Here is a 13364-nt window from a genome sequence, read left to right as displayed (position 1 = left end):
TTTGTCAGCTCCTGCCTCCTTGCCACGTCACTGAGGCCTGGCCTGCGCCCTGGGATTGGGGGCTGGAGTCAGGAATGTTGGGCCACTTGGCACTTGGACCTTTGCTCAGTACCTCCAGGACAGCCTCTGCCTCTCGGCCTCACTCACTCCTCGTGGTCGGCTCGAATCCTCAGCCTTTGTCGGGGGAAGAGAGACCCGGGTCCTCTCCGTGGCTGACATGGGAGGACTCAGGCTGGCCACTGGGAGAGAGGAACTTCAGCAGAGAAAGCAGGAAGCAGCCACCCCCACAGGCTCTGGTTGGAGCCCAGGATCCCAGCTCCTGGCCTGCTACCCTGTCCAGGCACTTCCTCCCTTCCCGCTGAATCTATGAAAGACCTGCTCTCCCTGCCCTCTCCCGCCTGGCTCCCCCTACCTGGTCCTCTCTGCAACTTGCCTACCTGCACCCCTGCCGCCCTGGAGGACTCCGCAGAGGGAGCTGAGGCAGGCAGTCTGGCGGGAGGAGCGGAGGAAGCACCCTCGCCTCCCCTCCCCTTCCAGCCCCCAGTCTGCCTAAGACAGACCAAATATAGAGCCAGAGGACTATGTTTGATAGGGAGAATCAGAAGGCAAGTTACGTGTGATGCCTCAGAGCCTTTCATTTTCCCAGCCGATACCTACCTCATACCCGCCATGTGTCAGACCCAATTCTGTCCATCATACCTGTGCTCGCTCATTTCATCCTGGAAGCAACCCTTGAGAAAGGAACTATTATTATCCCACTTGTGGGAAATCTGAGACTCAAGGGAGCTAGGAAAGTGGCCCAAGTTCACACGGCCGGGAAGGGGCAGTGCTGGGGTTTGAACCTGTGCTCTCGCCACATCACGCCAGAGGCTGGGAGCACCGACCAGCTGGTGCATGGCAAAGTGCTCAGAACTGGAAAGTGCTGTTCCCACCTGAGGGGCTCTCACCACGTCCCTCTTGGACGTCTGTCTACAAATTGCCCCCAGGGCCCAACTCTAATCACTGGTTTTCCTTTCCGGAGAGCTGGGGGTCAGGAATCCAACAAGAAGAGAAAGCCCAGGCCAACTGGGTTTTGCTGGGGCGGATCCAAGCCACTTCAATGGTGCTGGGAACAGAGAGGAGAATTTGCCAGGGTTTTCACTCACCTCTGGTTCTCCCGCCCAGAGAGCAGAGGTGGCCAGCACCTCCCTCCCCGCTCCTTATCCATCTGCCCTGGCTCAGTGTCAGCCTATCCTGTTTCCTGTCACGCCCTGAGGACACCCCAGCACCGGTCTGCCTCCCTTAGCTCCGGGTCTCCTAGGTGAGAAGCCAGCTAGGAGCAGCACCCCTCCTGCAGCTGGACCCGTGTCGCCCAGTTTGCAGGAAGGCCCCAACACTGGGCGGGACCGGGACCATGGGGGCAGATGACTGCTCCAGCGACTAAAGCTCCAGCAAGGCTCAGTAGGGGCTTCTGGGTAAATGGTTGTCGAATGAATGGAATTGAAAGCTTGAAGAAAGGGGGTGAGGGCGGGGGTGAAGGTAGTAAGTTGTCAGGAGCAGGGACAAAGCAAGCGCACAGCTCAGCAGCGCACCTGGGCCAGTTCACCTGGATGGGCCCGGGCAGGGGAGCTTCCGGGATTAGAGCTGCAGCTTTCTGTTCTCTGTCGTGGGCCCCACGCCCTCTCTCCCGGCACGACTTGCAGATCAGAGGGCTGCGTCTCCTGTTCCCTGGTGCAGACAGCTGGAACCTAGCATTCTGAGCCATCTAAGTCTCCCGTGGTCCTCGGAGACAGCCAGCAGAAGGCTCCATGGGGAAAGTGCTTCCATGTTTAACTACACTGAGGTCCAAGCGGATCTCTGGTTGTTCTTGTCCTGTGTCTTAGTGGAGACGGAGTTTGACTGCTAAAACCACCCCTTTCTGTTGAAAACAATCTGGCTCATCTTGACAAGGGGGGGCATCACGTGTGAGCTGGGGGCGGGGGGCTTCTGGGACTGACAGTTTGGACCACTGGGTCCTGAGCTGTGGGGGCCCTCAGTTATGCTCGAGACTCTGCCGGCTCCCACGGCTGGGTCCCTCAGAACCAATGGCCAGTGTGTGGGTGCCCCTGTAGTCTTGACAGGTGTGTGTGTGTGTGGGGGGGGGAGGAGCTTCCCCTCTACATGAGTGAGCAAGCCATGGAGGGCAGAGAGGACTTTCCTGCAGATGCCAGAGTGCTCAGCCAGCCAGAGGCAGGGACCCAGCCTCTCGCAGGCCAAGAAGGAGTTAATCTCCAAGGAGAACTCGGGCTTCTCCCAGACGAGGCCTGTGCCCAGCTTTGCTGCTGCCAACTCCGGGAAGAAGTCCTGGGATCTGTAGTCTGTGCCACCACCCACCCCTGGCCTGCCTGTTTATCAACACAGTCCTGGAGACTACAGTTCCCAGAAACCTGCAGAGGCCAGGCTTTGGGGGGAAGGGGTGGGGTGTGAGGCTCAGTGGTGGCGGGAGAGGGAGGAGGTGGGGAGAGAAAACCCAGTTCACCCCCTTCCTTTCTAATTCTTCCTCCTCCTGGTGTGTCTGCTCCAGCGCCTGAGTTAATCCCCCAAATCCGGTCTCCCAGGCCGCAGCTGCTTCCCTGCGCCGTGATGAATGGCTCGGGGAGGGAAGGTGAATTCATATTTTAATTACGGAGGCCCGGTGCTGAGGGGGCGGGGCGGGGGGGGGCTGAGCATTGTTCTAGAGGCCGAGGGTGTCCCTCCTCCCTGGGTCACTTCTCTTTCTGCCCTTTACCTGGGGTCGGGGGTGGGGTGGGTGTAAGATGGGGGGTGAGGAGCCTAGAGGAAGATACTCTGCTTCTGCTTTTGGAGGTGAGGGGGTGGGGGGTGGGAGGCACAGGATCCCTTTTCTTGTTAGAGAATTCCTGGCATGTACCAACACTTACAATTCTCTCCCAACCCCCACTGCCGCCCACTTTGAGGGGACACCGCCAGAATGGGAAACACCCAGGAGTTTGTGGTCTGCAAGCCCGGAGCCCTGGCTGTCTTCTCATCTTAGCGTCTCGCCTGTTCCGAGTCCCTCTTGCTTCTTCCACCTGTTAAGCGGTCTCTGCCCCATTTTCACTGGAGGTTTTGGATGGGGGACCCCGTGGGGGTGTTTGGCAAAGAGAGGAGATGTGAGGGTGAGGACCAAGGGAGGCTGGGACCCTCCTGTGGTTTGGGATGATGGTGGGGATCTGACTTCACCAGGGAGCCCTCCAGCTAATGCTGCTGAGTGAAGGGACAAAGACGGGGGGCAAAGCAGGCAGCAGCAGAGACCACGGCCCTGGCAAAGGGTCCCCAGGCACCTGCTGCTGGGGCCGCGGGAGGGGGCGGGGCCCCACAGTGGGCAAACTAAAATGGGAAGGGGTTCTCTGCTCCATGTCCCCCCCTGGGGCTGGCTGGGGACCTGTGAGTCACAGACAGTCCAGACTGCCTCCAGGGCTCGGAGCATGCACCTCACAGGGAGGGCCCTGGGGGCTGGTGGAGAGGGGAGGGGATGCCCAGAGCATTTTGAACCAAAGACCTGAGCCTGGCTCTTCTCTGTCCTTAGAAACAAGGGCCCAGGAATCCCGTGAGGCAGTCAGCTCTGGACCCCTCTGGGAAGCCACTGCAGCCCCAGCACCTGAGCGCACCTCCTTTCCTCCGGAGGTCCTGGCTCCCCTTCCCCCCAACTCCCTCCAGTGAGCCAAATCCTCAGGATCTCCTCACCTTCCCAAAGGCGCCAGTGGGACCCATCATGTCAGGGGACAGTTTGCTGTTTTTAAGAAAGCTGGCCTTGGAGGGGAGGCGGGTAGAGAGAGGGGTTGGATCTTTACACCCTGGAACCCTGAGTTGGGGGAGAGGGGGTGTGCGAGAGGGCAGTTATGGGCCAAGCTACTTGCCTGGCTTGTTTTCTTCAGCAGTTCCTTCCCCACATCCGCTTTGTTGATTTAACCCCAGATAGTTTCCCCGTAATCGTGGGAATGCTTTGTAGATAGTACCCTTGACATACATCCCCCAGCAAAGAAAATGTACGACTACCCATTGCAAGGGGACCCCCGTTCTCCCCCGCCCCCGTTCTCCCTCCCTGATCAAGCGAGGGTTCCCAGCGGTTTGGGGTCTAAGCGTTAAACCTTGATGAGCTTCCTGGTATGACGAAAAGAGGTAATGAAAGCCCAGTGGAGGACAGCCATCGCCCGGGGGGGGACACAGCGTGCCAGCGTCAGAGCCAGGAATAGAACCCGGCCACCCAAGCCCCAGTTGAGACACCTGCCTCTCTCTAGGTTTTGTCTCGGAGGGATCCAGAGACAGCTGCGGGAGAGAGATCTAGAAATCTAGTAGTTATGTCTTGGCGCTGGCTATATGTACGGCGAGCAGATTGCTCCCGCTTTCTATATATACTCCGGGAGAGTGGGTGTCTGGACGGCGCTGGGAAGCGGGTGATGAAACCAGTCTACCTGCCCGTGCTGACTCACGCCGGGCCTCCTGCCCACCCAGCTGGCCCTTGCAAATGCATCGCACCTATAAGTGACCGTCGGTCACTGCATTCCCGGGACCCGACGGGCGAGGGGACCGTGGGCATTGTGCTTGGGGAGGGCCTGCCAGCTGGGCCCCCTGCCCTATCTGGAGAAGCACGAAGGAGCTTGTCTGCCAGAACGAGGTTGGCCAGACTTTTGCAACTGTCCAGAGAGCCATCCCTGGGCACAGGCCAGGCTCCTCAAACACAGTGGACACACTGCAGGGGTGCCCAGCACCTGGGGCCTGGGACATCCATGCAATCTCTTGCAAGAGGGTCTGGGCCCAGGGACATGCCTCGTGCTTGCTTCTCCACAGCCCCTGCCTCCCCCTCCTCTGGGCATTGGGCCGGGCTGCCTTCTGTGTTCGCAGAGCAGTGACTCAGGCAGGCGCAGGGCGGAGGCCAGCCCCTGGCCCACACAGGGGGCTTTCCTCTGGGCCCAGCTGCTCCGCTTGAATTGACATGAATGCGCTTCTGCCCTCTCGGCAGGCGGGAGGGCAGAGGAGTGAGCTGGAGGAATGTGTGTGTGTGTGTGTTGGGGGGCCACAGGAGTGTGGAGAAAGGGGTGCTCGCACAGACTGAGTGTATCTTCTGAAGCCCCTCCTACCCCCAGACTGACTGCCTCAGACACCAGGGGGACCCCAAAGGTAGAGGACCACATGCCCAGCTGGGGCAAGCACAGCCTCAACCTCAGATTTCTTTTGTGCCCGGGGAGAAACTATACTTTTATCCTGATGGCCCTTCCTCCTGAGCCCTCTGCCCAGCATAGGTGCTCAATAAAAGAGCCTGTTGGCTAAAAGAACACTGCTTTAAAAAAAGATACATAAATGGTTTTATTGATTTCAGAGAGGAAGGGAGAGAGAGAGAGAGAAACATCAATGAGAGAGAATCATAGGTTGGCTACCTCCTGCACACCCCGTACTGGGGACGGAGCCCCAAACATGGTCATGTGCCCTGACGGGGAATCGAACCATGACCTGGTTCATGGGGTGGATGTTCAACCACTGAGCCACACCGCTGTGCTTCTTTCTGTTCTCTGCGTGAGGACAGATGTGTGCTGCCCTGAAGCGGTCAAAGCAAGTGCATTATGTCCCCTATAGACTTCCCCGAGGGCCTCAGACACATGGGGGCTGCCAGGGAAGGGAGGAAGCCGGGACTCAGTTCCAGGTGTCAAGGTCGAGGCTGTGCTGGACGAGGGGCCTTCTTCAAGGTCCACACAGTCCTGCGTTGGCATCATCAGACCCTGTGACCTGAGTGGAACGCTCCCTCCTAACCTGTGTACAGGGGCCCGGGCAGAGCTTGCTCTGAGTCAGCCTGCTTCCTGTCTCCAACCGCAGGTGTGGTGATGAGGTTAGGCGGAGGGAGTGGGAGGGGAGCAGTGCGGTCAGCTGGCAGTTTCTCCTCCCTGCCGGGGACTCGGACCGCTCCACTCCAGGAATGCCGTCAGCTCCAGCTCCGCACAGGTCAGGAAACGGGTTTCTGAGCTGCTGTTTGGTGTCGTGGCCCTTCCCCCGGTAGACATTAACCGCAGCTGCCTCTCTCCTGTCTCTCTCCCGCCCCTGCCCTCCCGGCCTTCCTCTGCAGCTCTCAGGTGAGCCCCCGGCCTGGCCTAGGGCATGCCCCAGTTCACCTTCGCCTGCTTCTGTGGCTTCCACGGCTTCTGCAAGATGAAGAGGAAGAAGGAGAACGTGCGCAGGGAGCGGGAAACAGCGGTGTGAGCGGGTGCCGGGCCTCGGGCACCTCTGGCTGAGGCTGGTGGCAGCATCGGCCCTTCTCCACTTGGCCTGACTGCATCCAATCCGAGGGCATCAGTCCAGGCCCCTGGCTTCTAGTCCCTGGAGACCCCCCTGGAGAGGTCCCAGTCACTCCAAGGGAGGCCCAGGACCTTACCAGGAGCCCCGAGAGGCCCCTGGAGAGACACGTCTTCCTGCCCCGAGGCTCCAGGCTCTGCTCAGGGTACCTCTCCCCTGAGACACCTCAGCCTTACTATTGCTAATGAGGAAACTGGACACGGTCTGGTCTGCTCGCCCGAGGAGCTCCCCGCAGCGCTGACTCCTCAGGAGGCCACAGCTCGGCTGTGCCCGTTGGACAGAGAGACGAGCCCATCGGAGCCCAGAGTGGGGTCTCTCCTAGAACCCGCAGCAGTAGCCTCTGTGGTTGTGGGAGATGAGTCTCTTCCCAGAATCCCCTGGGCCAGATGGAGCCAGGCCTGAGGGGCAGGCTGGTTGAGTAGGGTGGCCAGGTGTGTCTCCCTCTTCCCCACACTCCACAGAGCAACCGCCCCTGCAGCCCTGGCCTCTGCCCACTCCCTTCCTTCCGGCTCTACCGGCAGCTCAGGTGGGAGAGCTGTTCCCTAGGCTCCGACACCCCTCAGGGCCTGCCTCCAGGGCAGACTGAGGGGCCCTCTCCCAGACTGAGCCCTGAGCCGTGTGCTCCCTTCCCCTGTCTCTTTGTCTCCCCCACTTGCTTCTCTCAGAAGCCACAGGGGGGACCTGTTTGCATGGGACGCCTTTAGGGGAAACTCTGGGGGAGGGGGACCTCTAGGACTTTACTCTTAGTCTCCTCTGCCCCGTTCCCAGCCTATTTCCAGGAGGTAGGAAGCAAACAAAAAACTACTTCCTTCCTCCCCCCCTCCCCCGACTGTGATGTAACTTAGCCTGTCGTGGGCCTAGAGGGCCACGCGGACAGCAGAGCCCGCGCAGACACTAGCAGCTCCTGCCTCTGCAGTCTGTCTGCCTCTGCTTCAGCCCAGCAGCCGTCAGCCCAGCAGCCCTCCACTCAGGGACACAGCTGCCTTTCCCACAGCACAGGTGTCCTGGGCAGGGGAGACCCGGGCCCGGGACAGAAAGAGGGGCCGTGTGCCCCTTTCCTTGGCATGTGGGCCTCTCTGGGCCGTGGGGAGGGCAGGAGACCTCTTCTGCTGGTCCCTCCGGAGCCCGGGAGGAGCAAGGGTGCATTGCATCCGGGCAGCCTTGGCCCGGCCAGCTCCTGCTCGTGAAGCCGAAGCACAAGTTCAGATGTCTCTCCTCCGGTCCTTGGCCCCGGCCCCCTCTCCCCCATCACAGCCTTCCAAGATCTGCAATTCCCTTTTATACCCAAAGAACTGTACACAGAAGTCCTTCTCTCCAGGAAGCGGCAATAAAGGCCCTCGGGGTCACAAGGACAGAGGAAAACGCCCTGGTTCTTGGACTGTGGCGGCGGCCTTGGCGCGGCAAAGAGCTTTCAAGGGTAGAGGCAGGCGGGCCGGCCCCCAGGGCACCCGTGTCCCGGCGGCTCCTGCGGGCTGAGGCCCAGAGAAGGCGCTGCTGTGGTGGAGGGTGAAACCGTATCCCCGGGACTCAGAGGTGTTGAGTGTTCTGTCCTGACCACACGGGCTCACCCCGAGGAAAGGTCAGGAGAGGGGAGAACACAGGCGGGAGGGGTAGGGTGGGGGGGAGCGGGCGCTTCCCTCGCAGCCTCTCCGGCCTTGGCAGGGATGTCAGCCGCAGGGGGTTGGCCTTGAGCCTGTCCTGAGCGTGTCTCTGAGCGTGCCCTCTCCCCCCAGCACTCCCCTGGCTCTGGAGGGATACTGAATCTACCGGGCCCCTCTGTGGGAACACGGGAGAGGGCCCAAGGACAAGGTGCTAGTATGTCTGAGTGGAAGCCCAGCGGTGCCTGTAGGCAGACCACTGCCCTTGGCCTCCCAGCTGGTGGTCCTGTCTGCGTCCAAGGCTAAGGTTGGGGCCAGCACCGCAGTGGAAAGGCCTGAGGAGCAGGCATAGCAGCGTCTAGCCTGACACCTCTCCTACAGTCCCTGTTTCCTTCTCAGCCTTAAGGGGGGCCGTCTGGAGACCCGTTCCTGCCTCTCCGCCTCTGGGCTTCCCCGGGGAGAGGTTCCTTCCGGAAAGGGCCGTGCGGCCCAGAGCCTCAGAGGGCCGTCCAGGCTCTTCTTCCTCTTGCTCTTCAGAGGAGGGGGCGGGGCCTGGGCCCTGGTGCCAGCCTCACTCCTCCCCAGTGGTTAGGTGGGATGGTCTTGCCCTGCTAACTCCCTCCCACGAACCTCTCCCAGACGCCAGCTGGGAGGTGGGGACTGGGAAGTCCGGGGTGAGGCCGGGGAGCGCGGGTGGGGGGCATAGGGGGTGAGGGGGCACAGTGAGGAGATGATCCTGAGGACGCTCTGGCCATTTGTCTGTGGGGCATGGCCCTGAGTCCTGGTGAAGAGGGGGAACCGTAGTCTCCTGGGCCTCCTCTCCCTCTGAAGTGAGAAGGTCTCACACCATTTCCCTTCCTATGCTGTGGCTGTGGCTGCGGCTGTGGCTGCGGAGCGGGGGATAAAGTTGTGACGGGTGGTGGTACTTAAGGCTCCTGTGACTTGAATGCAGTCAGGGACCCTGGCCCGAGACCCTGAGGGGCTTCCTGTCTCAGGCTGAGGTTTTTTTTGTTTTTTTAATTAGAATGTCATTTCCTTACCCATTCCTGTGGGGGTGGGGACAGGGGCTTTGAATGAAGCATATGGGTCAACAGAAATATTATATATGAGGAGATAATTGGGGGAGGAAAAAAAGCAATAATTTACCTGAAATAGGCATGAGGTAGCACAGTGGGGTACTGAGAGCTAGGGCCCATGTGGACACTGATGACGGGGTGCCCTCAGGCTAATCGCGTCCTACTTCTGCGACTCAGGTTCCTTAACACAAGGAGGGGTTGCATTCATGTTCTCCAGGTTCCCCCCTTCCCAGGCTCTGCGTCCGGGAAGCTGAGCATCAGTGGGGTTCCGGGCTGTGAGGCCAGGGGAATGCAGGTTTCCTGTGCCCCCCCCCCCCCCCCCCCCGTTGGTCAGCTCTGTGCTTGCAGCAAATAGGGATGCTACGGTAGATCCAAGAAATGGAGGGGAGGGGGGGTACGAAGAGGGAAAGCCAAAGCACCCAGAGCTGCTAGGGTCCTCCCCCAACATTCCCTGCCCAGGGAGCCAGTGCATCTGCCGCCTTCCTATACCCAGGCCCCGAGGGAGCACGTGTCAGCCTGGACTCCAACTCCAGGCCCTGTCTAGAGCATCACAAGTGCCACTTTTGTCCTCTCTCACACACACACACACACACACACACACACACACACACACACCACTCCTTGCAAATGGGGTCCCAAAGACTCACTCCCTGCTCCTCTTATGGAATCCATGAGCCCTTCTCTGAGCCGACTGGACCCACCCCACCTCATCACCTTGCCACCTGCAAGGGGAAATGACTCAGCAATCTGCCCTGTCCGCAGACTGAATGTGCATTTCGCCCAGTGGCTTGGGGTGTGCTGGTGGTAGGATGGGCCAGTGACTGGCCGTCGATACACAGCTGCAGCCCCCCATTGCCCAGTGCTCCTCCACGGCTGACTCCTGACCTTGCAATTTGCTTCCTGTCTCCCAGCCCCTGCAAAAAGGTGGTGGCCAGACCCATCCCCCCACCTCACCGGGAGGCGTGCCTTGCAAAAGGGCACGTGGTATCTGCTGTGGCTTGAATTTTTGGAGACAGACACTTGGTCATAACCACAGAGATGGGCTTTCACCAGGGGAGGGAATCTCCAGCTCCTGCGTTGGGTGGGCTCTTGGCAGGCTGGTCCGGAAAACCTGAAGGTGGTTGCTGGGCCCAACAGGTGTTGGGGATAAAACACCACCAGAACCAAGAACCAGAATCTGTTTCCAAAGACTGAGCACCCATCCCTTTGACTCGAGAACAAGAGACAGCCCTCTCCAGCATCTCCCAGTTTCAATGCAAACGGTTCCCTAAGGCTGTGTTGCTAAACAACCCAGGAGCAGAGAGTGTGGCTTTTCAGAGTAAATCTACCGCCCAGGCCATGCCCCTAGGCCAGTGCCAACTGTGCCAGGCTCCTGGCCAGTCCTGCCTGGGCCCCCTTCTCAGAGCCACAGACCATGGAGAGGAGACAGAAACCTTGGCTGTTCCGGGGGGAGCCCAGCACACCAGGACCACCCTCCAGGAGGGTGAGGCGTGGGGCTCAGGTTATCTCTGGAGAAACTGATGCTGAGGGAGAAATTCCAGAAGGCGGGAAATTCTCCCTTATCGCGCCCCTCCCACCCCACCCCCAGCCTGAGCTCTGGAGTTCTGGGGTTTCCTTAGGCAGCCTTCCCTCCACTCAGCTCATTCCCGTTCTATCCGAGAAGCAAGACGCGGAGGAAGGCTGGAGGGGGAGATGGCAGGACCCAGACCAGATCCTCAGGACTCTTCCCAGCCTTCGTTGCCATGGCAATGCTGCTATTTTCATCTCAATGTTCATGATGCTCAAAGCCCTCACTTTCTCTGTTCCAGAAAGGCCAGCCTGACTCTGCCCTCACCCTCCAATGCAGCCCCTTCTCCCCGGGGCCTGGGAGGAAAAGGAGAGATGGAGGGAAGGGGTACCCACCACCCGGGGACCGTTTAGGGTGGGCTGCCCTGCATGTTGGAGCCTTTTCGGTGTCCAGCTTCGGCGCTCAGGTTAATAGTTTCAGAATCAAACTCACCCACGTATGCCCCAGAGCGCAAAGGAGATGCCACTCTGGATGAGGTTTCCACGTGCTTAGACATGGGCGCTGCCCCGGGAAGACCAGATCTGGTTCTGAAGAACGTCCTGTTAGCAGCACCAGCTGTCCCTTGGCGGGATGGAGAGGCGGGTTTGTGTTAACCATCATTACACGGACCATCACTGGGGGATCCACACCAGCATTCCCTTTCCTCTGCCCTCCGCCAAAGCCCCAGGCATCGGGGCTTCATGCCTATGCCCAGTCTCATGCCCAAAGCAAGTTAGAGCAAGTTGGCACCTATCTCCAGGCCGCAACACCGTCTCCTGGTTCCTCTCCTACACCCCCCCCCCCCCCCCGCCCCGCCCCGCCTCTCCCCTCCAGCCATGTTTCCCTTCAGGGGCTTGAGGGGAAGCCCGGATTTCAGGATAGGATTTCGTAGAGCTGTTTGGTTTCTGTCCCAGCCTCGGGTCCTCTCCCTGTGCCCCCACGTCACCCCAGTAATAAGGTGCCCTGAGAGCCCATGGTACTAACATTCCCCACCTAGAAGCTCAGTGAACTATGAACCCAGCGGCTGGGCGGTTGGGCTGGGGCTTGCATTTCGTGCAGGACCTCCAGCCCATGACCTTGGAGACAGGCCCAGTAGCACTCACGGTGCTGGACTCCGGCATCCAAGTTCTACCTCCGCCCAGCTGCTCCTGCACGGCTGTTTTCTAGGGAGCCCGAGACCCATTCGCTAAGCCTCCACTGGGTTCATTTTGGCTCCGGTGGCACGGTCTCCCGGATCTGTGCACCTGGAGTCAGCACTTCTCCCGGTTGCCACTGGAAAGCGTGCCGGCAGACACCGCTCCGTTAATTGCTGTAATAAACAGACTTTATTACATCCCTTCGCAGTAAATGAATTATGTTGTCGGGGTGGATGGGGCATCCGTGTGTATTCCGCGCAGGGATACACTGCAGCGGCGGCACAAGCCAAGCATTTCCGCCAAGTGCTCTGGAGAGGAGGAAGGGAGGCTGGGAGGCAGGGAGCAGCATGAACAAGGGAGGTGGTGTGGCCTAGGAGGAGGCCCCTGGGACAGCCCGGAGCCCCGAGCCTCACTCGTGCTCCCCATGAGCTGAGCGAAGGCAGGCCTCCTGCCTCTTCCCACCGCAGAGAAACCGTGGGATAAAACCGGCTGGAGGAGCTGGGGTAGGGAATAGGGATGGTGGTTTGGGACTACAATATGATCACGTGGACTTAAAGGTGCCTTCATTTTTTAAAATACTTTTTAAAAAAAATTGATTTTAGACAGAGGAAAGAGGGAGATAGAGATAGGAACATCGAACATCCATGATCAGAGAAAATCATTGATCAACTGCCCCCTGCATGCCCCGCACTGATCAAACCCATAACCAGGGCATGTGCCCTGACCCGGAATTGCACCATGACCACCTAGTTCGTGGGTCGATGCTCAACCACTGAACCACACAGGCCGGGTAAGGCACCTTGATTTATTTTTAAAAAAATACATTTTATTGATTTTTAATATAATCAATAGATAAAGGAAGGGAGAGGGAGAGAGAGCTAGATACATCGATGAGAGAGAAACATCAATCAGCTGCCTCCTGCACACCCCCCACTGGGGATGTGCCTGCAACCAAGGCACAGGCCCCTGTGGCCGGAATCGAACCTGGAAACCCTGAATCCACAGGCCGACGCTCTATCCACTGAGCCAAACCAGGTTGGGCAAGGAACCCTTATTTTTTACAGAAAGAATAAAGACCTTTGGCTGGGCTTCTCAGCACTACTGACAGAACAAATGGGAATTTACAGACTTACAAGGAGAGGAAGATGCTATGAGGTGGCATACTATTGCGAACAAGATTTACTCTATCGTGGTATGTGAAGCATCAATAAAACTCTTTTTAAAAAGAATTCTTCTATAACTCCACTTGGATCGGAGGGACGGAGATTTCAGATCGTCACCGAAGGGCCGGAGAGCTGGGGCCATCAGCTCCAGCTCCAGAGCCAGCTGCTCCTGACGGGGCGGCTGCTCTTTTCCCAGTCAGCCGCCATGGTGCCCAGCACATCCGCACACAATGAGTCCCCTCACCACCTGGGACAGATCAGCGCCCCGCACCTTTCCGTCTTGTTGTTGGTCCGGTAGGCTTGGGACTCTGTCTCGGGACCTCGGTTTCCCTCCTCTTCAGGAGTCAGCTGGGGTGCCTTCTCCCAGCCCTTCTGCTTTCCGCACCCCAGTCCTCACCCCACCCCCGGTGGGGGGAAATGTGTGTGTGCTGTGTCCTGTTGTCAACTCAATCCATTCGATTGATATTGAGTCCCGACTGTGCAAAGCCCGGTGGGAGGAGCTGCGGGAGAAACGGGAAAACCAGACATTGATTTCCCCTTGAGGA

At 59.1% G+C, this 13364-nt stretch overlaps 1 protein-coding gene across 1 annotated transcript; it reads left to right on the top strand.

The window, feature by feature from the left end:
* Nucleotides 1-2129: 2129 nt before the first annotated feature.
* BLACAT1 (BLACAT1 overlapping LEMD1 locus) lies at nucleotides 2130-7023 on the top strand. The gene is made up of 2 exons (XM_045583047.1): nucleotides 2130-2623; nucleotides 6074-7023. Exon 2 carries the CDS (start codon nucleotides 6106-6108, stop codon nucleotides 6205-6207), a length of 102 nt encoding a protein of 33 aa, XP_045439003.1. The 5' UTR covers nucleotides 2130-2623; nucleotides 6074-6105; the 3' UTR covers nucleotides 6208-7023.
* The last annotated feature ends 6341 nt before the right edge of the window (nucleotides 7024-13364 follow it).

This window comes from Pipistrellus kuhlii, unplaced genomic scaffold (genome assembly GCF_014108245.1).
Source record: "Pipistrellus kuhlii isolate mPipKuh1 unplaced genomic scaffold, mPipKuh1.p scaffold_m20_p_18, whole genome shotgun sequence".
NCBI lineage: Eukaryota > Metazoa > Chordata > Mammalia > Chiroptera > Vespertilionidae > Pipistrellus > Pipistrellus kuhlii.
This window is presented reverse-complemented; position numbering and strand designations above follow the sequence as displayed.

Bases quoted from the DNA above. Each gene is read 5' to 3' on its own strand.
- BLACAT1 (XM_045583047.1), top strand. From the start codon at position 6,106: ATGCCCCAGTTCACCTTCGCCTGCTTCTGTGGCTTCCACGGCTTCTGC.